The sequence below is a fragment of the Bufo bufo genome, chromosome 4 (assembly GCF_905171765.1).
Source record: "Bufo bufo chromosome 4, aBufBuf1.1, whole genome shotgun sequence".
In the NCBI taxonomy this organism is placed as follows: Eukaryota; Metazoa; Chordata; class Amphibia; order Anura; family Bufonidae; genus Bufo; species Bufo bufo.
In genome coordinates this window covers 533,801,975-533,829,798 of record NC_053392.1, presented here as the reverse complement: position 1 = coordinate 533,829,798, position 27,824 = coordinate 533,801,975, and the positions used below count along the sequence as shown (strand labels likewise).

At 44.1% G+C, this 27,824-nt stretch overlaps 1 protein-coding gene across 1 annotated transcript in view; it reads right to left on the bottom strand.

Moving 5' to 3' along the window:
- Positions 1-8,773: 8,773 nt before the first annotated feature.
- Positions 8,774-27,824, bottom strand: part of PLCB1 (phospholipase C beta 1) — an 895,755-nt gene continuing 876,704 nt past the window's right edge. Inside the window, exon 32 of the mRNA XM_040429862.1 lies at positions 8,774-10,354. Coding sequence (XP_040285796.1) covers positions 10,118-10,354 — 237 coding nt within the window. The 3' untranslated portion in view covers positions 8,774-10,117. The remainder of the gene's footprint in view (positions 10,355-27,824) is intronic.

Sequence of the window (27,824 nt, the reverse complement as noted above, 5' to 3'; positions counted from 1 at the left end):
AGGCCATATTTGACTGGCCAAAAAAAACTCAGACTTGCTACACAAGCGCATGCTTCCCACAGTGAAAACCAGTTACGAGACTCCACTGTCTCACGTTGGCTGGCTTGCTGAGTACTGATGCTCTACAAAGAACCCATCATCAAGGCTCGCCTCTCACGCTTCCCGCCGTGCCAGCCATCTTCAGACTCCACTACCTCATGGGCTGGCTGCTGTACCACTAGTGTTCCTCGACTGCTGTTCTGCTGCCGCTGCTGACAGCATAGAGATGGGATTAATGACACAGGTGACAGGGATGGGAGTAATAGTGACACAAGTGACAGTTAAGGAGATGGGAGTAGTAGTGGCACAGGTAACAGTAGAGGGTAAGGGGTAGTAGTGGCACAGGAAACAGCAGAGGGTAAGGGGTAGTAGTGGCACAGGGGACAGCAGGGGATGATGTGCTGGGGTAGTCAGATGGAAGGTTGATAGTGAACTTGGGGAATGGGGGAAGCTTTGTGACTAAATTGGGGATGGCTTTAGGATTGTGAGCCTGCATGTGACTGCTGGGGGTTATGGGGGGACAATGTGGGGCAAGCTTCTGACACCTTTGGGCGGGTGGGAGAATAGTGAGCCTACATGTAACTTCTGGGGAAAATGGAGGGACAATGTGGAGCGAACTTCTGACAACTTTGGGGGTGTTGGAAGATGTCGAGCCTGTATGTGACAGCCAGAGGGACCTAAAGATTTCCTCATATGAACTAAAGCTGGATCGTCTTTGCAAAGAAAGTCAGGAACAAGGGTCGCATTGAGTGGTAAGTTAAAATGATTATTAGTTTTTTTGTCACATACAGTTTGTGTTATATGACTTTCCTGTATTACCCGACACGCTGAGCGCTTCAACTTAGATTTTTTTTTTCTTAAATTGTCACTCCATCAGAAAAAGGTTGCCGACCCCTGTTGTAGAAGGAATAACAAAATAATGGCTCAACAAGAGTAATAAGAACAGATGCTCCAGAACTGCTATTACATGGGGAATGCAAGTAGTTACTAAAACTGACCTGTCATGAGAAGGGACAGGCACTTTTCTCATACAACCTCTTAGAATGGGACTTGTCTGCTCTCCTGAAATACCAGTTCTAGTAAATACTTAAGCTATGGGTTGTGCTGTTCATCTACTATTCCTCCTGGAAAGGTATGAATAAACTGACAACCGGTTCTTACTATTCCTCTACTCAATAAGATGTATCCCTACACAGGCATTATTCAATCAATGCCTGCAATATCGTAGTTGACAATGGGAATGAAAATGTCCAGTTGTAATTTATTGATAGATTTCCAGCAGACAGAGGACATGAATGGCACAATGCGTCCTCCTAGGAAAAAGGGCTTCCGAATTCATATGTTATGTGGATTACAGATTGTAACTAAAACGATCATGTCAGTAGAGCGGACAGGTCCACTTTGGAGGGAATTCTTCCACTGATTTAGGTCGCCTTGGATAATCACTGCCGCTTTCCCCCCCTGTTTTAAATTCAGTTATTACATGCAATGCTAAATATACTTTTTACGTTGATAAATTAATCATCATCATTCATGCTTGTGTTAATATGTTTATTTGTCCTTTGGATCTGTGTTGAAAGCACAAAATTACAACAGGAAGAAACACCATGCCACAAAATTGCATAGAATTTTTACCCCAAAAGTAAAATAAAAATGTTGTACTATCAACCGATTGGAAATAAACCACCTAATTACAGAGGTAACTTTTATTCCTATGCCTTTGACATATAAAACACAATGTCCATTAAATCACAATATTAATACTCTGTCGAATATAACATTCATATTTCAGTTTTAGACAAGGTCCCTTTTAGTGGGTGAGCATTTGGAAACCTAAAATAAAAAAGTGAAGACCAATGAGTTCAATATGGAGGCCATTGGTTAAGGGTTTTTTGTGTGAAACCGGTTTTGACTTAGAAAACCCAAGCTAATTTCAGTAGTCTACAGATAACCAAAGTATACAATCTGGAATATTCACTGTATATATGTGTACAAGACATAAAATGTACAATTCACACATTCAACATGTAACAGGGCAAACACAGAAAGGCACAAGACTAGTACATCAGAAAGACCCTTTGTATTAGTTTAAAATCTAGTTCAAGTATTATTAAAATCTACTGACCCTTACATACAATCTAGGCGGCCATCTTGTGACGGGAATGATACCATGTATGTAATATAATGAGCTTCCCGGGAATAGACGTCTTATATACAGTACAGATGTAGTAGTACTGAGTTTGTCAATGCAGGAGAGCAGAGTTTACTGTTTGCCCCAACCCCTTGTGGTATCTCATGTGGTTTTCTATTGCATTGGAGATCATTCTATTGTACTCTTAGTCATGGGCGTTGGTAGTCTGGGGATCCATGGGGCACTGGAATCTGGAAAGGATGTAGGCGCAGTTGAATCTGGTGACCATTGGTGCCAGATGAAAAGACCTGTGGCACATGTCCTTATCACAAAAATGACAAAATCAGCACTGCTGCATTTTCACACAAACCACATATTGGCTGCCCCTGATGTTTGAAGGTGACAGGAGTTTTTGAAAATTGTTACTGTTCTCTGTTCCATGGTCATAACCGAACGAAATGCAAGATGTGTAACACATTACATTACTATTACAAAAAAGTGTCACTTCATAGATACATTATAAAAAGTTATGTACAGTATATGATTACCACCTCTGCAGTTTTAAAAGTGCAGTCAAAAACTTTTCTCATCTAATATAGTCTTTGCTTAGAAATAAAATGGCAAATGAAATTCGTGTAAGTTGAAAAACTGTTAGAAATAATTCCCAGCTTCATTACACCTGCCAAAAACATTGTAACTAAAACTGACAAGTTCCCCAATCATAGATCCCATATCGTATCGATAGATTACAGAAATGTTCCATAAGTAAAAATACAGATGTATAATAAAATCCCATTCAAAATCTGAATTAGACAGCAGGGAACTAACATCCCTGGCTGTGACGCTCTCTGATGTGATTGGACAGCGCTACAGCCGGGGAGAAGAAGACGCCCACAGAGAAAGACTGTGTCTCCTCCCCATTGCTCCGATGCTCAGTATTAGCATACTGAGCTGGGAAAATACCGGGGGGGGGGGGGGGGGCACAGCACGGCGTAGGAGCGCCATCTTAACAAAACAGGCAAGGTGGCAGCATCAGCGGGGATACCCCCCAAGTACAGGTACTTATCTCAATTAATAAAATCCGGTGAAAGGTCCTCTTTAACATACAAATCCACCTCTTACTCGGGTATTTCTTTTTTGCTAACCCCAGGGCTTGCATCAGCACCAGGCTAAGCTAGGCAAATACCATAGGCCACTGAGCCTTCTAAGGCATTCTGGATAGGCCTGCACTAGGGTTGTTAAAGAGGTTGTCCGTTTTCAGACCTGCACCTGGACACAACCTGATCTGCACTCATTCACCACGAATGAGTGGAGTATCAGAGCTTTTCGCGCTCCGATGCTCCCCCTTGACCTGCGCTAAATCGCGCAGGGCAAGGGAATTTTCTTGAGACCCTGTGACATGCCGGGATTTCCATGGGTAAGCTAGGCAGAGGCTTCAGCCTAGCAGTGAGCCCAGTGATGTCAGACGCGTATATATACCGTATATCTACAACTAATTCAGTCCATAGTCATTTGTGCGCTTTTTTGTCTACTGTCTAAGGGAGCATTTACACGACCGTGTTTTTCCTCCGCGTCCTTTCCGCAATTTTTGGGGACAATGCATGGACCCATTCATTTCTATGGGTCCGCAAAAATTGCAAAATGCTTTTGATTGTCATCCGTGTGCTGTCAGTTTCGTTTGTCCGTTCCTTTTATTTTAGGACATGTCCTATACTTGGCCGTAAATTGCGGTCCGTGGCCCCATAGAAAGTCAATAGGTCCGTAAAAAACGGATAGCACACGGAAATGCATCTGTATGTCATCCGTTTTTTGCGGACCCCTGGACTGAAAACATTCTAGGAAACCCTATTTCAGTCCCATTTCAGTTTTTTGCGGACTGTGAAAAACGGATGACACATGGAAGCACCATGTCCGTATTATACGGACTTGCGGAACGGAAACGGAAAGACATACAGAACACACGGATCCGTGATTTGCGGACCGCAAAAACCAACACGATCGTGTGAATGCTCCCTAATGTAAAGGAAAGCAATGTGGAACAGCTGATCGGCGGCATCTGCAGTATCAGATTCGTGGCGATCAGATATTGATGGCCTATCCTTGGCAGCCATTATTCCAAACCTGACAACAGGCAGCGCAGGCATATTGGTTGTCACCTTTGAATTCGTTTCTGCCATTCTGTCCACATGTTCTAGGATGATCAAAGTGCCAGCATTGCCATTAGTTGTTAAGCAGTCAGTCCACCTTTGGCTACCATCCCAACTTCTGATTCAGTAATACAGAGCCATTTTTATATTTTAAAGAGGTGTTCCCACAATTGACATTCGTCACCTATCCATAGGATCGCTGACAAGTCTCCCTTAGTTCCAAAGACTCTGAGTAGAGCAGGATACACACTCCACTCCATTCAGACTCCTCCTCACTCCGGCTGTGCAGTGAGTAGAAACGGGGGATTTTTGAGGCTTTTTGTTCTAGTGATCCGAGGACGACCTAGTGGCAGGTCCCCCAGCAACCAGACCCATTGGTGAGGAGTTTGTTGTGTAATTCATAGCGGAAATACTGGAGCTTTGCTGCAAAGGGTGGCATCTACCGCGTAAGGCCACATGCACACGACCGCATGTATTTTGCAGTCCGCAAATTGCGGAACCGCAAAAAAAACGGATGACATCCGTATGCCATCCGTTCTTTTTTTGCGGATCCATTGTAACAATGCCTAAAACAGACAAGAATAGGAGATGTTCTATTTCTTTTGCGGGGCTACGGAACGGACACACTGATGCGGACAGCCCACCGTGTGCTGTCCGCATTTTTTGCGGAACCATTGAAATGAATGGGTCCGCATCCTATCCGCAACGTTTGTGTGCATGTAGCCTTTATCTGCAACATAAATAAGCTCCGGATTTAAACTCTGCACCGCATCTCAAGTTATATGGGGATGTGTGGATGACATTTTATAAAACCTCACCCACCCACTTTGCCGGTACAGTAATAGGCTCAGGATTTTCCACATGCAAGTTCAATGGAAACTCCACTGCATACATGACATGTGAGATCAGAAATGACCTACTGTTTAAATCAGGTTTTTATGCTAAACATTTTTTTTTTTATATTTTGTAATTTTATTTTATTTTTCATTTTCCATGTCCCTATCTACCGGTATATATATTTTTTTAAATCTTAAATCAGGCAATTTTCACACTGGGCCACTAGGCGTAAAATATGTTAAGACATCCACAGACAATGGAAAAAAGTCCCCTATTTTTACGGACTGTCCAGGAATTTCTGGACGGTTGGCAGCCCTGGACCTCACTGATTTCTATGAGACATTTTTCTAGGCATGCTCTGTGCAGGATGAAGTAGATAAGCTGTGATATCACCTACTGTGAATGGTGGATCCTGTGCTATCTATACTAGAGTAGAAATCTGTCATTGTAATTCTGCCTGGGATGATAATGCGATGACTACTGTAAAGAGACCTATGCAGAACAGGAATTATTGACATATTACTAGGCCTAGTAACCAGTGAGAAAACGACACCATTTTATTTTTTTATTTTATTTTTTATATAGAATGTGACATGGAAAATGAAAGCAAAAATCACGCAAAATTCTAAAAGCAAAATAAAAAAGATGAAACTAAAAATATGTTTAACATAAAAACATGATTTAAACAATAGGTTATTTTCTGATCTCACATTCCCTTTAGGCCTCCTGCACACGAACGTGTGCTTCCCGTTGCCGTATTGCGAACCGCATTTGCGGATCCGCAATACATGGGCGCCGTTCCGTGGCCATTCCGCATCACGGATTCGGACCCATTCACTTCAATGGGTCCGCAAATCCGGAGATGCGTAATGGTGCGGAACGGAAGCACGTAATGGAACCCTACGGGAGCACTACCGAGTGCTTCCGTGGCGTTTTGTCCAGTACTTCCGTTCCGCAAAAAGATAGAACATGTCCTATCTTTTTGCGGAAAGGCCGGATCGCGGACTAATTTAAGTGAATGGGTCCGCGATCTGCTGCGGCTGCCCCACGGACGGTGTTCGTGCATTGTGGCCCGCATTTTGCAGGCCGCAGCACGACCACGGGGCGCACACATTCGTGTGCAGGAGGCCTTAAGATGAAGATAGTTTTCTGTAAAACTGTCTGAACGGCCGGGAGGAACTTCCACAATGGCAGAAAAAAAATCTGAAAATCATCATTTCACAACTAAGTAAAAAAATATGCAATATACTCCATATTAACTTGTATAGTAAAGCAATCTAGGTGACCACTTATACTGTAAAGTCTCGCTCTAAAATGGTGAAAAACACTGTTCTTGACATCTTTCATATATTTTGATGAAGTAAAAGGTTTACGTCATAATGTAGTAGAAACATAGTGATAAAATGATTGGAATCATATGTCTGCCATGCATATGGCGATGACAATATATACATTTCCTGCTCTGTTGATTCAGTTCAATGACAACGTGTTATATAGGAAAGAGGTATAAAACATGACTTGATTGTATATACAGCTGACGCCATCGCCTCAGGAAAGCGGCGTTCACGTATACACACGGTAGAAGCCTTATTTCTCAAATCGATCAAATTGGTCTCGTTGCCCATAGCAAATAAGCAGAGCTTGGAACTGGTCTGGAAAAATGATTGGTTGCTATTGGCAACAAGGCTAGCATTTCTGTTAGAACAGTGTCCTCAAAAAACGGCATGGTCGTGTGCATGAGGCCTTAAAGTGGACCTTTCATCGGTCCAAACATTGTGAACTAAGTATCATGACATATACAGCGGCGCCCGGGGAACTCACTGCACTTACTATTATCCCTGGGCGCCGCTCCGTTCTCCCGTTATGTCCTCCGGTATGTTCGGGGACTTGGTTATAGTAGGCGGAGACTTTCCTTGTTCTGCTGGGCATCTCCTTCTCCTAGGCTGTAGCGCTGGCCAATCGCAGCGCAGAGCTCACAGCCTGGGAGTTTTTTTCTCCCAGGCTGTGAGCTCTGCGATGCGATTGGCCAGCGCTACAGCCTAGGAGAAGGAGACGCCCAGCAGAACAAGGGCAGTCGGGAGACGGAGCGGCGCCCAGGGATAATAGTAAGTGCAGTGAGTTCCCCGGGCGCCGCTGTATATGTCATGATACTTAGTTCACAATGTTTGGACCGATGAAAGGTCCTCTTTAAAGCCCAGTTTTCTATAGCTCCCTCACTGAAGGCAGCTCAGCATGATCCGTCTACGTCTACGTAAATCAAAACTTTGTAATTAACATCTCAGGCCTTTACATAAATAACAATGATGTACTATAATCCTATTGGCAGTACAACCATGGCAAATCTGAGACCCCCACAGTCCCTCCGGTTATTGTCACAGCATCATCGTAACTAGCCAAAGCTTTGTGGATACCATCATCTTAGTGAAGATGATGTTGTTTATGCAATTTCCTGAATATTTTTTAAACCTCCTTTTAATCCCATTTATTATTTGTGATTTAACTTTTAAAAAGGACCCGTCAGTTCTCCTTACGTGTCTGTTTTTAGTAAATAATTGTATTTCCTACGAAATCATAATTCTGGGGCATCTTTTCTTAGAACTCTGCATTAGGGCTCATGCACGCGACCGAATGTATTATGTGTTGCGCAAAACACGGATCCGCAAAAAATATGGAACGGACACGGAAAGAAAATATCTTCGTGTGCATAAGCCCTTATGCGGTTCCTCTGTTATTCCTTCTGGAAAAGTATGGATAAATGAAAAGCTGTGTGCTACCATTCCACTTACAGTATCATGAGGGTGTGTCACTGCAAAGTCTGACACTGCTCACACTGATTGGTAACATGTACCTAAACTTTCAACTAAACTCTATTAAAACCTATTCAAAATGTGCAATTTTTTTTTTTGCAATATACTTTGTTTATTTACTTTTTTTGTTTTCCATGAAAAATAGGCACCTAAAAGTTTGGAATCCATAGAGTCGCACACCGCTGATGGTGTAGGAGTGCATGGTTTCCACTGCGGGGCTCAGTGAGCACTGTACAGGCTGGGGCAGACTGTTTCTTCTGCACAGCACATCACCAATGTGCCATGCCAGGCTTTATTGATCGGAATTGGTAAAGGCATGAGCTGCGATGTGAGCCCCTGCCCATTGCGTCGCTCACTGGGCCCAATAGCAGAACCCGTACATTTGCACACCTCTTACATCATGTAGCTCCAAAGAGCTATAGGCACCTGAACTATTTTTCATGGAAAACAATAGGATTTAATTAGGCTTATTTGAAAGTTTAAGTACACTTAAAATGCGTTGGGATACACCCCTTTAAAAAGGGGAACTGTAACATTCGGTTGTCATCTTAAAGGGGTTGTGAAGTGTCATAATATGAATGCCTAGTCCTCAGGCAGGGGTCTAACTTTTGGTACCCCACCGATCAGCTATTTGAAGGGGTGCGAGGTCTGCATCCTCTTCAATATTCTCCCTTGTAGCAGCTGTGCAATGTAATGACAACTGCTTCTCGTTGATCATCGCTCATTACTCTGCTCATAACGGACAAGAATAGGACATGTTCTATCTTTTTTGCGGGGCCGCGGAATGGACATACGGATGCTGACAGCAAAAATACATTCCTGTGAATGGGGTCTTATTCATACATTTCCATTAGAAATAACAGAGAAATGGCACAATGTAGAGCTTTATGAATCGTTATCCCATAGGGAATGCAAGTACTTGCTAAACTAGACAGCAGAGCTGACGTTTTTTTTTTTTTTTTTTTTTTTTTTTCACAATTTTACCAAGAAAAACTCTGTCGATTGAACGGACAGTGCAGTCACAACGACTAGGAACTTTATTTCCGAATACAGCACAATATGTTGAACAGACATTTCTCCACGGTTTCCTATTTGCACTGTGTACAGTTTTCAGAAAAGTTTACATAAACTATAATCGTTTAAAATCAATATTTTTTGATCCTGCAAAATATATATTTGTTTATATATCTCTCTCTATTTTTTTTTTATTTATATCCAAAGACTGATTCAACATACATTACAACACAAATTAATACCACAGAAAAACAACGCTCCTGACGCCTGTTCTGTTACCAATTTGCAGAATCTAACCAGCAAGTTAGTATTCTTTGTTCTGACATGCACACTTGACTTAATCCTTCCCCTGGGGAATCTGCATCCCATAAAAACCCACATGATCGACACCTCTGTGTTCATGTGATATGCTGTGGGTATAGCTTACATCAATAAATATTTGCTCCGATCTTCTCCGGCAAGGGACCCTATTGCCCAAATACATCATTCACTTATATTACAGATACATAAAATATCAAAACGGCAAGCAACCAGTGCTTGCAAAGGAAACTGTTTAATCTCTCAGTGCAACATAAAGCAAATATTGACTAAACAACAGGGGACACCACCGAAAACTGTCCCAGTGGTTACTGTGACCAAAGGTAGCGTCAGCCATAGAAACCAATCAGATAAGCGTTCTCATTGGAATATGCCGATGCATAAAAGATACAAGCGGATTGGTTGATATGGGTAACACGGAGTCAATTAGCCTTCCCACTGTCCTGGCCTGGGCTGTGTTAGGACCCCACACAGAATGAAGGTTCTCTACCTCCAATCTTTACAGTGTATATGGCCTGGAAGTTACTTTTTTTTTGCCTATTCAGATACACCAACAAAGAAGCATTATATGGTTATGCATGTATGTTACTTCTTCACGACAAATGCACCAAGACTCAGATTAATAATAAATACCAAAAAAAATGGACAGCTGAGTGCAATAGAAAACTGCTTCTCTTGGAAGTGTGCATTCAAAAGAGCACTGTAAGCTTCCGCCATTTGTAACACTATGCAGAGGCAGGATCAGATTGCCAAGGATAAATCACAGGCAATGTGTAAGCACCCCTCCGACAGCACAAAGACATACTGCAACCTCCGAGTCCAAGTTAAAGCGATGTATCAAATGCCTTTGCTGGAGCCTCTTCTTCACCTTCTTCTTCATGATCCAGACTTTTGTGATTTCCCGAGTTCCCCACTGGAGACTTCCCACTGTCGGGTGTTAGGAGAGAAGAGCTATGTTCTCTTTCTTCACTGAATTTTCCCTTCATGGCCTCCTGGACAAACTCTTGAATTTCCATTGGAAGTCGTTTGAATTTGTCCTGGTATTCCTGATCAAGTTCAACCTGAAACTGGAAGAAAAGAAATAAAATGTGAATATCCAGATAATTATGGGCTTAAGCTGTACATCTGGGGTAAGCAACAACCAAACATAACTGTTCGTCATGGAATGGTGCAGATACTTTGGGGGTTAAATAAGGTATTAAAGCACAGCATACAGTAATACAATGTTGGAATACCGCGACAGACCTATCTATGAAACTACTGCTGGGTCATTGCTGGACGCCCATGGTACGAGATTTTTTTTTTGGCATACTTGTAAGTGGTCTTTACTATTGTAACTATTTCCTTCTTTAAGCGGAGACCCTTTGCTTCTATATTAGTGAATCCTATTTAATGCCATTCCCTAGAATACGCAATTAGTGATGAGCAAAGTATTGGAAATTTCTATTCAGCTGCTTCGCCAAATTATACCAAATGATGAATTACTTCGTCATGAAGCACATTTCTTTATAAGTAGTGTTGACGGGCCATACCTGAAGATTGGCAGAACTACAGAGAGACTGTGGGGGTGTGGTCGCTCCAAAGTGGGGGTGGCCGACACTGAAAGACTGTTACTTGGAGGAAAGGCCAGTTAAAGGTTGGAAGGGTGAACCCGCTCCAGATTCCGTGGAGGCGGGCCATACCTGAAGATCGGCAATATTACAGAGAGACTGTGGGGGTGTGGCCACTCCAATCGGGGGTGGCCGACACCGGAAGACTTTTACTTACAAAAGATGTCAAGAAAGTTCCTGCGAGAAGGAGACGGTTTATCCTGCGGACGGAGGAGTAGGTTACGGTGAAGGGCAGGTCAGAGGAAGCTGGTTGAGGGATGTCTAGGTACCTAAAGATAGTGTGCACTACAGTTCTTCCTGAACTTCCACCAAGGATGGGGTTGAGGGGGGGCAAATATATCTCAACCCTTTTCCCCCAAGATAGTGTCGTAATTCCGACAACAGGGGGATTGTTGAGGAAGGGTTGAGACACATGCATATATATACATATATGCATGCAAACACGTGCATGCATGTATGATATATATGCATGCATTAATGGTCACTTATGGGACGATGTGCGCAGATGTGCCCAGCATCTGCCCTTAGTGGCCCACAGGGGCTCATGGTGGCCCCTGTGGGAATTATGTGGTCCCTGGTAGCTGTGTCCCCTTATAATCCCCCTTATAATATACATGCGCCCCTGATAGATAGATAGATAGATAGATAGATAGATATATTTATGTCCCTTATATTGGTGTATACATGTGTATGGACGTGCCCCATGCATCCATACACATGTATATTATACAATATCCCCCCCCCCCCCATACCAGGTGCATCAGTGTGAATGGGCCCCAAGCATCCACACTGATGCAATCTGGTTAATTGCATCAGAATGACCGGACTAAGGTCCGGTCATCCTGAGAACTACACAGGACACAGATTCAACAGAATCTGAGCCCTTTGTTGTAATTATCTCCAGTGCTGCTGGAGATAATTATGCATGATAGAAGGAAGGGAGAAGCCTCCCCTCCTTCTATTATGCGCATTCCAGCAGCGAAATTAACATCACGCTGGCCGGAATGCAGAGTGCTACAGGCGGGAGATCAAAGGCTTCTCCCGCCTGTTGGCATGTAGCGCGGCCCCGATGCGCTCGTTCAGGAGACGCACGGGCCGGCGCAGTGACGTCATCTTACTGCGCCGGCCCACGTGCCGCCCTGTGGACAGTGCGGGCCGCCGGATATAAATATCCGGCGGCCCCAGCACTAGGAGGGAGCCGACCGGACCCCCCTCCCCTGATAGGAGAGCGCGATCGGCGCTCAGGATTCGCAGCGGCAGTCTCCCCCCCCGGCAGAGAGAGGGACCCCTACGAGCCCACCCTGGAGGAGAACACGATCGGCGCTCAGGGAGACGGAGCGGTCTCCCCCCTGCTGTAGAGAATCACCCTGGACAACGAGCAGAAACATTAAGTATCGCCCCCTTATTAACCCCTATCCCACCAACGTTCCCTACACCCCTGGTATCCCCTAACCCTTCAATACCCCACTGTGCCTCACCCCTACCTACCCACAACCAGACACCCCCATTCCCTTGATTAACTACCTACCCTGTCCACACCCCCTCTCTGTACACTTGCAGGGTATTAACCCCTGCATTGCTGCAACAGCCCACACACCCCCATTGTAAACCTTTACCTACCCTGTCCCACCAAAGATACCCCCTCTCTGTACACTTGCAGGGTATTAACCCTTGCAGTGCTGTGCAGCCCTATTTTGTGTTTGTGGTCTGCTTCCCCTGTAAGACCACCGTTAACCCTCGTCGTACCCCATAGGGACAGTAAGTAGAACCAGGTGGGTGGGCTGCTAATATATATGTGTGAGTGTATTGTATAGTTAGTTTGTGGGTGGAATTTGGGAACCGTGTAGTGTAGTTTAGTACTGTGTTATAGTGCCGTATTGTTAGTATATTGCGTGCTTAAGTGTATTAGGTATTAATAAATACTGTTTTATTTAGAACTATCTGTGTAATGTGTGTTTATTAGCGATAGTTAGTTTAGTAAGGCACATGCAGCTAGCTTAGTGATTAGTGTAAAGTATAGTGAAAATATTGTATTATTAATATAAAGGTATAAATAGGCGGGGTCATCACTAGACGGCTCCTCCTATTTATGAATATTAATTATTTATATTTGCATAAATATTGGTGATTAATATCCTCCCTTTACAAGTAGTGAGTGCAACGACTGTGCAGCTCCCTGTCATTGTGCCCCTCAGATGCCGCTTTCATACATGATTGTGACATCTGATATACAGAACACGGGGTAAAATAAAGAAAATTATAAAAAAATCATACTTAACTGATACATTTTCTCATGGTGATGCCATGTGTCACCGTGTATGAGATTTCAGCTGAGATATTCAAGTAAGATGTTGATGGCCAGCCCGTCCCGAGAAAATGGAGCAGGCAAGTATGTTTTTTTTTTTTTTTGCTAAATAGACTCCGATTCGCTCAACACTATACACAATAAAAGAGCCAATAAAGGGGGGTTATCCTGGAATATATATTTATGAACTTTCCTCTGGACACCTCGGACCCCACCGATCAGTTGTTAGAAGAGGCTGGTGCTCTGTGAGCGCCACTGTCTCTTCCTAGGCCATGTAATGTCACCGTCCATCAGTCACATGGCCTACTTGTTGATAGCAACTAGTGCAACTAAATAACTTTTTAAAATGATGTCCCCTTTTTCCGTTCCAGTTGTTCTGACATAGGGGAAATGTAGTATGTATAATTTATTTTGTCTTTTTATTTTTTAATTTTACACTTTGTCGCCCCCCCCTCCCCCCATCCCCCATAAGACCATACAAAAACTTTTGGGGACATTTAAAATTTTTCGGTTTCTGACTACGTCTGTAACTGGGGCTGACAATATTAGCCCCAGTTACAGGAGGAATACAGCCTCCTGACAGGCACTGCGAGCTGATCTGGCTCTGCTAAAACCCAGCAATTCATGTGGCTGCCCAGGATCTGGTGATCATGAGATTGCTATGATCACAGCAGGAAGTGGTAACAATCAATATTATGCGAATGTGACATTTATTTACTATGCTCCCGTGAATGCTGAACTATTATTTAATGCAAAGTATCTACGCTTTTCCCTTTCATGAAATAACCACAAACCGCAACCCTGTACTCTGTAATGAATGTTTCGTCTCCCCCCCAGCTATTATAAGGCAAGAGAAGTTTGTACTATATTTAGCCTAATGAAGTATCCATAAAAGGTAACATATAAAAACTACTTCTAATATGCAAATACAGCTGGTGCCAACTGAGAAAACGCTTGTGACTGTTCTGCATGTGCGGATACAGTAGAATTAAAGTTATCGTTTAACTCTTTTGGGCTGCATCATTTCTCTGTTTTTATATAATAGAGTAGGGTTATCTGCAGTCCTATGTTATACCTCAGATAACACGTAATATCACTAGGGGTTGTGCCAACTCTGCTTCAACTGACAAACACAGCACCGCTACATTTGCTTATACAAGTAGTGAAATTTGTGATAGTGTTGATATTAGAAAAATGGGTTAATTTATGCTTCATTTTGTTTGCAGATCCTAATCCAGTAATCTAATGTCTCTAGGAGCTGCCATAGTCCTTTGATGCATTATTTTGAGGGAAAATAGCTCACAGGCCAGATTTTTCCGGTACAGTCCTATTGATTCCTCCAAGAAAATCTGCAGGGTTAGAGATGTCTGGCTGACTCACTTCTCCACAAATCTATTGAAAGAGCATGCAATTTTGGCCAAGCTGATAGCCTACTATGGCTTGCCATCTTAATAGTTCTTAGAGCACATGCTAGAGTAGCTTTTCCTATGCTTAAAATCAATCTACTGTTCCTTTTTTAACAGCCATTCAAGGCTGCGAAGAGGATCACTATAGTGCAGTATTTGTGACTTGGAGTCCAAAAAAATGTCTGCCCGCAATTATCTCCATTGCTGAGGATATCCAGGAACTCTTACATGCATGCGTGAGGGATATTACCAGCTTCTAAAAAGAGTTCAATCAAGGTGATCAAGAGAAATGGGAGGCTCCCTGAGCTTAATTTCAAATGTCATAGCAAAGGATCTGAATGAATACTCCATGTGAAATACTTCATCTCCATGAGAAATTAAACTTTTACCTAAATTAGCAAATTTAAAAAATTCTGTTTTCACTTTCTCATTATGAAGTACTGGGTGCAGATTGATGGGGAAACTTTTTTATTTTATTTTAGCTCAAGGCCGCAACATAAAATGTAAAAGAAATGAAATAAATGGTCTGAAGACTTTCCAAATGCTCTGTATATGCATAGGATGGGTCCACTCAGAGGCGGATTGGCCATAGACCTCCTCACAGCCGGTCAGTGGAAGCTTTTGGGAATGTATTTTGTGCTGCTGGCAGTATTGTGTGATGGACTGTGGTATTTGGGTCTGTTGTGGTGGTATAATGTGCCACAATATAGTATTGCTGGCCCTGCCTTCCATCAATTTGGATCTAACTACAAAACGGGGCCACTTTTTGTATTTTTTCCAGGGCCACTTTAAGTTCCCAGTCTGTCCCTGGGTCCACTAGAACAGATTCCACTCTCACAGAGCGACATCAGAGAGTTATCGAACATTATCATACATAACCTTTTATTGTACTGGAAAACAACTTATTTTATGGTGTACAAATTGTAGAAAACTAGGAGGTAATTACAGTCTTCCAATAGTGTTCAATTCTCGAGCAAATAGTGATTCAGTAAGTGATTACTAGTTCTTGTTATCCAAGACAGTTCATTGGTGGCATACACAGCATGGTCATATTTAGAGATGAGCGAATTGAAGTTGACGAAGTGGAATTCGATCTGAATTTCAGGAGAAATTCGGTTCGCACAAAATCCGAATTTCCTGACGCTTCAGGGTAACGAATCACATTTTTTCCTAAAATGGCTGTTGCACGTTTGAAGGACATGGAGCAAGGAACTCTGGGAAGGCGGGATCACCCATAATGCTGTGCATACAGCAAATCAGCAGCCAGCCAGCCTTGTGATGTCACAGCCCTATAAATAGCCTCAGCCATCTTGGATTCTGCCATTTACCAGTGTGCTTAGTGCAGGGAGAGGCGTCAGCAGGCGCTAGAGACAGTGCTAGGAAAGACTTCACTGTGCTAAAGAAAAGATTTACAAGTTCAGGGAAGGATTATTCAAGGTGTAGGGAAAGGATAAGGAGGAATCATTCCACAGCATTTATGTTGAACAGGGTTCAGTAGGGGAGGTTACAGCCTGGGTAATAGGGACAATCCTATTACACCTAACTGCACTGACTGGGTGGGCACCCAAATTGCCATTATACAGCTCTGTAGTTTCAGCAAACCATTATTGTTATTGGGGTGCAAGTGCTGTTTGATACAGGCATTAACAGGCTTCATTACAAGGAAATATTTCTATGTCTTATTTGCCCTTGTGCGGTGCAATTATATGTTCTAAAGTATTTTTTGGCTTGTATTAGTGGGGGGAAAAAGGGCTTATTAGCCATTGTGTGGTGAAGTGCGAAAATTACAGCCCTTTTTGTCGTGCATTAGTGCCAAAAGTAAAATATATTTGCCGTTCAGTGCTGCAGTTATTTGTTCTAAAGCCCTTTTTGTTGTGTATTAGTGGCAAAAGAAAAATATATTTGCCGTTCAGCGGTGCAGTTATACAGTATGTTCTAAAGCCTTCTGTGGCGTGTATAAGTGGAAAAAAATAAGGGCCTATTTACCGTTCAGAGGTGCAGTTATATGTTCTAAAGCCTTATGTGGTGTGTATAAGTGGAAAAAAAATAAGGGCATATTTGCCGTTCAGCGGTGCAGTTATATGTTCTAAAGCCCTTTTTTGAGAGTGAGAAAATTACAGACTTTTTTGGGGTGTTTTAATTTGCTTTTTATTTATTTATTTTATCTAACAGTATGTCAGACAGCGATGTGCCAGGCCCTGCACAAGGGAGCGGCAGAGGCCTAAATGTTTCTGGCGCAGGCAGAGGTCACAGCAGAGTAAGGGGGTGTAGCAGCAGGAGTCGCAGCGAGAGGCCTTAGCTCCTGATGTCATCTAGCGGTCGTATCTTGACCAGCAATCCAGCGGTTCTTTAATGGCAGGGCTCCATAGGAACAAGGTGAAATTCTCATAGACTCCTGTATAAATTTGGGGGCTGATCTGAGGTCTGTATAAATCTGGAGGATGATCTGGTGTATTTATTAATTTGGGGTCTGGTTTGGGTTTAATCTGGGGTCTGTATGAATTTGTGGACTGATCTGAGGTCTGTGGTCCTTATTAATTTTAGGATCTGGGAGTCTGTATTTATTTTGGGGTCTGCATTTAAGAAGGGGTTGTTCAGCCACATGAAATATATTTTTGAAACCTGGTTAGAATGCCACAAATAATAGTAATATCTCTCTCATTCCACTGTTCTCACCACTAAGGGAGCTCATGGAGTCATTCCCATGCATGGTTGGCTGAGGTGAAGTTCAGGGGTGGTGAGGTGACACATGTGTATTGTATTATATTTGAAATGAATGCGGTCCCATCAACTGGAAATATTTTATATGTGCGTCCCACATGTCTAGCTGAGTTTGAGATCCCTGCTCTATATATCCTGTATATTCTAACACACCTGGCAGTGATGCATTAGGCAGCTGCAGATTAGATATAGTTCAGTCACACATGTGAAAGGTTCTAGCCTGCCTGTTTGGGGTATATTTCTTATTATTCTTCCCTCTGCTGTATTATTTTAATGTACATTTTATTTTTCCATGCTTTCTGAGCTGTGCTGTGATGTCTCTGAGCAGCTGCAGTCATACAGAAATAAATAAATTCACACAAATTTCAAGTTTTCTTGAGGGATAGTTAAATAAAATTGTGCCAGAAAGGGTTAAAAAAAAAAAACAACAACATTACTCACCCTCATCAATCTAACTCTGGTGGTCTCTGCTTGTCTTCAGTTCCTGGTCCTGACCTAACCCACAATAAATGGCTTGGACTGACCACTTGCCAATTGCTGGGTGACCCCTATCCTCTAGTGATTGGCTGAGTGGGCAGTCCAAGCCATTTCCAACGTGTCAAGCCTGAGAACGGGAAGTGGGGAGCAGCACTGGAACAGCAGCTGTGAAGGAACTGGTGCGGGTGAATAATATCTCTTATACCTCACCCTCATAAACCTAACACTGGTGGTCCCTGCTTGTCTCCAGTTCCTGGTTCTGACCTAACACCCAGGAAATGGCTTGGCCTACCCACTCAGCCAATTGTTGGGTGACCCCTATCCTCTACTGATTGGCTGAATGGGCAGTCCAAGCCATTTCCGGTGTGTCAATCCTGAGAACGGGAAGTGGGGAGCAGCACTGGAACAGCAGCTGTGAAGGAACTGGTGCGGATGAGTAATACCTCATAGACCTCAACCTCATCAATCTAACACTGGTGGTCCCTGCTTGTCCCCAGTTCATGGTCCTATAAAATCAGTGATACAGTCCTAACCTCAGTATCTGAGGAAAGGGATTTAGGGGTCATTATTTCAGAAGACTTAAAGGTAGGCAGACAGTGTCATAGAGCAGCAGGAAATGCTAGCAGAATGCTTGGGTGTATAGGGAGAGGCATTACCAGTAGAAAGAGGGAGGTGCTCATGCCGCTCTACAGAGCACTAATGAGACCTCATTTGGAGTATTGTGCTCAGTACTGGAGACCATATCTCCAGAAGGATATTGATACTTTGGAGAGAGTTCAGAGAAGAGCTACTAAACTAGTACATGGATTGCAGGATAAAACTTACCAGGAAAGATTAAAGGACCTTAACATGTATAGCTTGGAAGAAAGACGAGACAGAGGGGATATGATAGAAACTTTTAAATACATAAAGGGAATCAACAAGGTAAAAGAGGAGAGAATATTTAAAAGAAGAAAAACTGCTACAAGAGGACATAGTTTTAAATTAGAGGGGCAAAGGTTTAAAAGTAATATCAGGAAGTATTACTTTACTGAGAGAGTAGTGGATGCATGGAATAGCCTTCCTGCAGAAGTGGTAGCTGCAAATACAGTGAAGGAGTTTAAGCATGCATGGGATAGGCATAAGGCCATCCTTCATATAAGATAGGGCCAAGGCTATTCATAGTATTCAGTATATTGGGCAGACTAGATGGGCCAAATGGTTCTTATCTGCCGACACATTCTATGTTTCTATGACCTAACACACAGGAAATGGCTTGGACTACCCACTCAGCCAATTGCTGGGTGCAGTGGTGACCCCTCTCCTCTAGTGATTGGCTGAGTCGGCCATTTCCGGCGTGTCAAGCCTGAGAATGGGAAGTGGGGAGCAGCAGGAACTGGAGCAGCACTGGAACGGAAGCTGTGGAGGAACTGGTGCAGGTGAGTAATACCTGTTATAGGCTTTATAGAATTATGCTGACAGCACTTTTTAAAGAAGAACCATGCCATAATATATCTCAACACATGAACCGGAAATGCAGCATTTAGTAATAACATACTCTATACGACCACTTTGTTATCATCGACATATTCATAAAAGGACAGCGTTATTGCCCTCAGGCATGTCTCCACTGTGGATTTTGCAGTTTTAATAGAGAAGGAACTCTTCTTTGCTCAGTTACTCAGAACAGGTTAATTACTCCTACTTCATTTATTGTATGCTGCCAAACTCAACAACTCTAAGACAGTCTCATCCACTTCAGAAGTCAGCAACTTGAACTCAATTAATAAATTCTCCATTCCCTGCTCTTACTAACAGCTAAGCTTTCCTGCTTTTCTGCAGGTCTTTATTAAATAGAAATCCTTTAAGTTACTCAGGATGCAGGCATGTGTCTAATTTACAGATGGTTGGTTGTCCAGGGAATGAAAGAAAACGTAGATCATTTGACAAAAAAAACTTTACTATAGTATTTTTGTCTTTTTAATACAGTATATAGAGCAGGGGTCAGCAAACGGCACTCCAGCTGTTGTGAAACTACAACTACTAGCATGCACACTTGCTTAGCTGTCCTTGTAACTCCCATAGAAGTAAATAAAGGATTCTGGGAGTTGTAGTTTCAGAGCAGCTGGCATGCCAGAGGTTGCTGATTTCTGATATAGAGAGATTGATCATTTAGGCCCCTTTCACACGGGCGAGTATTCCGCGCGGATGCGATGCGTGAGTTTAACGCATTGCACCCGCACTGAATACCGACCCATTCATTTCTATGGGGCTGTTCACATGAGTGGTGATTTTCACGCATCACTTGTGCGTTGCGTGAAAATCGCAGCATGCTCTATATTCTGCGTTTTTCACGCAACGCAGGCCCCATAGAAGTGAATGGGGTTGCGTGAAAATCGCAAGCATCCGCAAGCAAGTGCGGATGCGGTGCGATTTTCACGCACGGTTGCTAGGAGGCGATCGGGATGGAGACCCGATCATTATTATTTTCCCTTATAACATGGTTATAAGGGAAAATAATAGCATTCTGAATACAGAATGCATAGTAAAATAGCACTGAAGGGGTTAAAAAAATAAAATAAAAATTAACTCACCTTAGTCCATTTGATCGCGATGCCCGGCATCTCCTTCTGTCTCCTTTACTGAACAGGACCTGTGGTGAGCATTCATTACAGGTCAAGGACCTGTGGTGACGTCACTCCGGTCATCACATGGTACGTCACATGATCTTTTACCATGGTGATGGATCATGTGATGACCAGAGTGACGTCACCACAGGTCCTTGACCTGTAATGAATGCTCACCACAGGTCCTGTTCAGTAAAGGAGACAGAAGGAGATGCCGGGCATCGCGATCAAGTGGACTAAGGTGAGTTAAATTTATTTTTTTTTTTTAACCCCTCCAGCGCTATTTTACTATGCATTCTGTATTCAGAATGCTATTATTTTCCCTTATAACTATGTTATAAGGGGAAATAATACAATCTACAGAACACCTAACCCAAGCCCGAACTTCTGTGAAGAAGTTCGGGTACCAAATATGCGCGATTTTTCTCACGCGAGTGCAAAACGCATTACAATGTTTTGCACTCGCGCGGAAAAATTGCGGGTGTTCCCGCAACGCACCCACACATTTTCCCGCAACGCCCGTGTAAAAAGAGGCCTTAGGCCCCTTTCACATGATGTGATCGCATAGCACCCGCACTGAATCCTGACCCATTCATTTCAATAGGTCTGTGTACATGAGCGTTTTTTTTCACGCATCAGTTCTGCGTTGCGTAAAAAACGCTGCATGTTCTATATTCTGCGTTTATCACGCAGCCCTGGCCCCTTAGAAGTGAATCAGGCTTCAGTGAAAAACGCATTGCATCCGCAAGCAGGTGCGGATGCAATGTGTTTTTCACTGTTGGTTGCTAAGAGATGTTGTTTGTAAACCTTCAGTTTTTTATCACATGCGTGAAAAACGCATCAAAATGCATCGCACTCGTGCGGAAAAAACTGTACAACTGAACGCAATTGCAGACAAAACTGGCTGAGCTTGCTTGCAAAATGGTGCGAGTTTCACTGAACTGAATGCATCCGGAGCCAATCCGTCACGCTAGTGTGAAAGAGGCCTTAGGGCTCGTTCACACGAACGTGTGAAGCCCGTTGCCGTATTGCGGACCACAATACACGGGCACCGTTCCATGGCCATTCCGCATCACGGATGCAGACCCATTCATTTCAATAAGTCTGCAAATCCAGAGATGCGGAACGATGCGGAACGGAAGAACGAAACGGAACACTACGGAAGCACTACTGAGTGCTTTCTAGGATTCCGTTCCGGTGCTTCCGCACCGCAAAAAGATAGAATTTCCTCTATCTTTTTGCGGAAAGGAGGGATCGCGGACCTATTCAAGTGAATGGGTCTGTGATTCCCATGCGCCTGCCCCACGGACGGTGCCCGTGCATTGCAGACCGCAATTTGAGGTCCACAGGGCTTCACACGTTCGTGTGAACGAGCCCTTAGATTGTAAAGGTGTTTTCTTGAAAACAGCATCTCTCTTGCTCTGGAGCAGGGATGCTCAACCTGCGGCCAGCCAGCTGTTATAAAACTACAACTCCCACGATGCCCTTCCGTAGGATGATAGCTGTAGGCTGTCAGGGAATGATGGGAGTTGTAGTTTTGCAACAGCTGGAGGGCCGCAGGTTGAGTATGCCTGCACTGGAGGACTTAGTACTTCCACTGATTTCAATGTGCTTCATTTCAGCTGTGGGGGCAGTGTAGGAATACTGAACACTTAATGTCAGCACCCTTAAAGAATATATCAGTCTTTTTTATATACAAACATGTATTACCTTAAGGCCTCATGCACACAACCATTTTTTTTCACGGTCCGCAAAACGGGGTTCCGTTGGTCCGTGATCCATGACCGTTTTTTCGTCCGTGGGTCTTCCTTGATTTTAGGAGGATCCACGGACATGAAAAAAATTTCGTTTTGGTGTCCGCCTGGCCGTGCGGAGCCATATTGTGTCAACGTCCGTTTGACGTTGACACAATATGGTGCAATTGCAAACGGATCCGTCCCCCATTGACTTTCAATGTAAAGTCAGGAGTTAATATACCATAGGATCGGAGTTTTCTCCAATCCGATGGTATATTTTAACTTGAAGCGTCCCCATCACCATGGGAACGCCTCTATGTTAGAATATACCATTGGATTTGAGTTAGATCGTGAAACTCAGATCCGACAGTATATTCTAACACAGAGGCGTTCCCATGGTGATGGGGACGCTTCAAGTTAGAATATACTTTGAACTGTGTACATGACTGCCCCCTGCTGCCTGGCAGCACCCGATCTCTTACAGGGGGCTGTGATCCGCACAATTAACCCCTCAGGTGCCACACCTGAAGGGGTTAATTGTGCGTATCATAGCCCCCTGTAAGAGATCAGGGGCTGCCAGGCAGCAGGGGGCACACCCCCCTCCCTCCCCAGTTTGAATATCATTGGTGGCCAGTGTGAGGCCCCCCCGCCCCCCCTCCCTCCCTCGATCGGTAACCATGGCAACCAGGACGCTACTGCAGTCCTGGTTGCCATGGTTACTTAGCAATATTAGAAGCATCATACTTACCTGCTGCGCTGTCTGTGACTGGCCGGGAGCTCCTCCTACTGGTAAGTGACAGATCATTAAGCAATGCGCCGCACAGACCTGTCACTTACCAGTAGGAGGAGCTCCCGGCCGGTCACAGACAGCGCAGCACGTAAGTATGATGCTTCTAATATTGCTAAGTAGCCATAGCAACCAGGACTGCAGTAGCATCCTGGTTGCCATGGTTACCGATCGGAGCCCCAGCGATTAAACTGGGACTCCGATCGGAACTCTCCGCTGCCACCAATGATCGGGGGGGGGGGGGGAGGCCGCACACTGGCCACGAATGATATTAATACAATAGAGGGGGGGCCGGGGGGGGCCGCACACTGGCCACCAATGATAATACAATAGAGGGAGGGAGGGGGGGTCGGGGGGCCGCACACTGGCTACCAATGATAATACAATAAAGGGAGGGAGGGGGCGCACTGGCCACCAATGATATTAATACAATAGAGGGAGGGGGGGCCGGGGGGGGCCGCACTGGCGACCAATGAAATTAAAACTGGGGAGGGAGGGGGGTGTGCCCCCTGCTGCCTGGCAGCCCCTGATATCTTACAGGGGGCTATGATATGCACAATTAACCCCTTCAGGTGCGGCACCAGAGGGGTTAATTGTGCGGATCACAGCCCCCTGTAAGAGATCGGGTGCTGCCAGGCAGCAGGGGGCAGTCATGTACACAATTCGTAGTATATTCTAACTAGAAGCGTCTCCATCACTATGGGAACGCCTCTGTGTTAGAATATACTGTCGGATTTGAGTTTTCACGAAGTGAAAACTCAGCTCTGAAAAAGCTTTTATGCAGACGGATCTTCGGATCCGTCTGTATGAAAGTAGCCTACGGACACGGATCACGGACACGGATGCCAATCTTGTGTGCATCCGTGTTTTTTCATGGATTTATTGACTTGAATGGGTCCGTGAACCGTTGTCCGTCAAAAAAATAGGACAGCTCCTATTTTTTTGACGGACAGGATACACGGATCACGGAGGCGGATGACAAACGGTGCATTTTCCGAGTTTTCAACGGACCCATTGAAAGTCAATGGGTCCACAGAAAATCACGGAAAACGGAACAAAGGCCACGGGTGCACACAACGGTCGTGTGCATGAGGCCTAAGGCCTGTCCCTGAGGATATACTAGTTTGAATGATATTTGCAGTTTCCCTAGATATAATGCACAAAAGCTGACTCACCAATTGAACACATAGATCCATGTGCGTAAGTGACAGTGGTTGAAAGTGTAAGTTGTCCTGAGACCTGTAAATCCAGTTTTATGTGTAGAGAAAAGATAAAAGCTGAAAGCATGCACTCCCTGTCTGTAAACAACCACAGCGCAACATATGATTCATTGAATCTACAGTACAGTAAAAGAAGGCTTCCTATTATGCATGTATCAGGGGAGTGTGAAAGTCTATTCCCCGTCTCTGGTGTTGTCACAGAATTAACGTTTATTTGCTGTATCATTCTGCAATAAGTGCATAACTAAAGATGGCTTTATAGGGTACAATAGCTTCATATGTAGCAAGTCACAAAAGGTTTCATAGTCTTAAAGAGGCACTCCATTTTATATACATAAAACTTAAATGTGAACTTGTCACCATGAAAATGCAGCGCAATCTTCAGGCAGGATGTTATAGAGCAAGAGAACTTATTGTATTATAGCTATATGTTAGGTCGTTTACTCGTTAATATGTATTTTGGTGATATCTGGATGTCTCTCCATTGTGCTTTTCCACATTTTAATTTTGTGTTAGTGATTGCTGTCACCTCTTGCAATGTACTTAAAGGGAGTCTGTCACCTGTTTTTCACCAATATAACTAAGAGCACTGCCCCATAGAAGATTGCAGACACATCCCAAACATACCTGTGTGTACTATGTGTCTGTATTCCATGTCCAGGAAAAGCACTTTTATTCTGCTGGAAAACAGCTCCTACAGTGCTGCCCATAATTACTCATACCCCAGGCAAATTTTGACTTAAAGTTACATTTATTCAACCAGCAAGTACCGTATTTTTTGCCCCATAAGACGCACCTTTTCTCCCCCCAAAATGGGGGGAAAATGCCCCTGCGTCTTATAGGGCGAATGCTGACCGTTTTACATCGCAGGCTGAGATGTACGAGCAAGCGGGGAGGGACTGGGAGGAGGAGCTGGGGGCCGGCAATAGCGGCGGGGCGGTGCAGTCACTGTACTATAGCCCCGCCGCTCCAGTGCTGCAATATTCAAATATAAAATGTCTTATTCAATTAAAAGTGATTACACATGCCTCCCTACCCCTAATAGTACCGTAGATCCTAACAGCTTCTGTAGAATGCAGGCAGGCCGGGCGGGCGGCAGCGTAACTCCCTGATGTCACGTGTTTGCGCCGCCGACTTTATGAATGAAGCAGGCGGCGCAGGCAAGTGACGTCAGTCAGTGACCTGCCCGCCCGACCTGCCTGCCTGGGTTGTACAGAAGCTGTTAGGATGTACGGTGCTATTAGGAGTGAGGGGGCATGTGTAATCACTTTTAATTGAATAAGACATTTTATATTTGTATACTGGAGCGGCGGGGGGATCTGTGGATGACAGTTTTATAGGGAACATCCGTGGATGGCACAGTTAAGGGGTGGGGGGTCTGTGGATGGCACTGTTATGGGCTGGGGGGGTCTGTGGATGGCACTGTTATGGGGTGGGGGGTCTGTGGGTGGCACATACAGTACAGACCAAAAGTTTGGACACACCTTCTCATTCAAAGAGTTTTCTTTATTTTCATGACTATGAAAATTGTAGATCCACACTGAAGGCATCAAAACTATGAATTAACACATGTGGAATTATATACATAACAAACAAATGTGAAACAACTGAAAATATGTCATATTCTAGGTTCTTCAAAGTAGCCACCTTTTGCTTTGATTACTGCTTTGCACACTCTTGGCATTCTCTTGATGAGCTTCAAGAGGTAGTCCCCTGAAATGGTTTTCACTTCACAGGTGTGCCCTGTCAGGTTTAATAAGTGGGATTTATTGCCTTATAAATGGGGTTGGGACCATCAGTTGCGTTGAGGAGAAGTCAGGTGGATGCACAGCTGATAGTCCTACTGAATAGACTGTTAGAATTTGTATTATGGCAAGAAAAAAGCAGCTAAGTAAAGAAAAACGAGTGGCCATCATTACTTTAAGAAGTGAAGGTCAGTCAGTCAGCCGAAAAATTGGGAAAACTTTGAAAGTAAGGGCTATTTGACCATGAAGGAGAGTGATGGGGTGCTGCGCCAGATGATCTGGCCTCCACAGTCACCGGACCTGAACCCAATCGAGATGGTTTGGGGTGAGCTGGACCGCAGAGTGAAGGCAAAAGGGCCAACAAGTGCTAAGCATCTCTGGGAACTCCTTCAAGACTGTTGGAAGACCATTTCAGGGGACTACCTCTTGAAGCTCATCAAGAGAATGCCAAAAGTGTGCAAAGCAGTAATCAAAGCAAAAGGTGGCTACTTTGAAGAACCTAGAATATGACATATTTTCAGTTGTTTCACACTTGTTTGTTATGTATATAATTCCACATGTGTTAATTCATAGTTTTGATGCTTTCATAGTCATGAAAATAAAGAAAACTCTTTGAATGAGAAGGTGTGTCCAAACTTTTGGTCTGTACTGTATATAACAGTGCCACCCACAGATCCCCCATAACAGTGCCACCCACAGATCCCCCCTCTAACAGTGCCATCCACAGATCCCCCCTCTAACAGTGCCAGCCACAGATCCCCCTGTAACAGTGCAAGCCACAGATCCCCCCGTAACAGTGTCCGTCACAGATCCCCATAACAGTGTCCGTCATCCACAGATCCCCCATATCAGTGTCCGTCATCCACAGATCCCCGCATAACAGTGTCCGTCATCCACAGATCCCCCCATAACAGTGTCCGTCATCCACAGATCCCCCCATAACAGTGTCCGTCATCCACAGATACCCCCATAACAGTGTCCGTCATCCACAGATACCCCCATAACAGTGACCGTCATCCACAGATCCCCCATAACAGTGTCCGTCATCCACAGATACCCCCATAACAGTGACCGTCATCCACAGATCCCCCATAACAGTGTCCGTCATCCACAGATACCCCCATAACAGTGTCCGTCATCCACAGATCCCCCCATAACAGTGTCCGTCATCCACAGATCCACCCATAACAGTGTCCATCATCCACAGATCCCCCCATAACAGTGTCCTTCATCCACAGATCCCCCATAACAGTGTCCGTCATCCACAGATCCCCCCATAACAGTGTCCGTCATCCACAGATCCCCCATAACAGTGTCCATCATCCACAGATCCACCCATAACAGTGTCCGTCATCCACATATCCCCCATAACAGTGTCTGTCATCCACAGATACCCCCATAACAGTGTCCGTCATCCACAGATCCCACCATAACAGTGCGTCATCCACAGATCCCCCCATAACAGTGCGTTATCCACAGATCCCCCCATAACAGTGTCCTTCACAGATCCCCAGTAATAGTGCCATCCACAGACCACCATTAGTTCCAAACCCACCAAAAGCACACCTTTTGTTTAAAAATATTTTTTTTCTTATTTTCCTCCCCAAAAACCTAGGTGCGTCTTATAGGGCGAAAAATACGGTAATTTTTTGACGGAAAATGACATAGGTATCTCCCAAAAGATAATAAGACAATGTACAAGAGGCAATGTACAAGAGGCATCATTGTGGGGGAAAAAAAAAAATTTTACTTTTTTTTACATTTGAGCAAAAAGTGTCCAGTCCAAAATTATTCATACCCTTCTCAATAATCAATAGAAAAACCTTTATTGGCTATTACAGCAAACGCTTCCTATAATTGCAGACCAGCTTTTTGAATGTCTCCACAGGTATTTTTGCCCATTCATCTTTAGCAATGA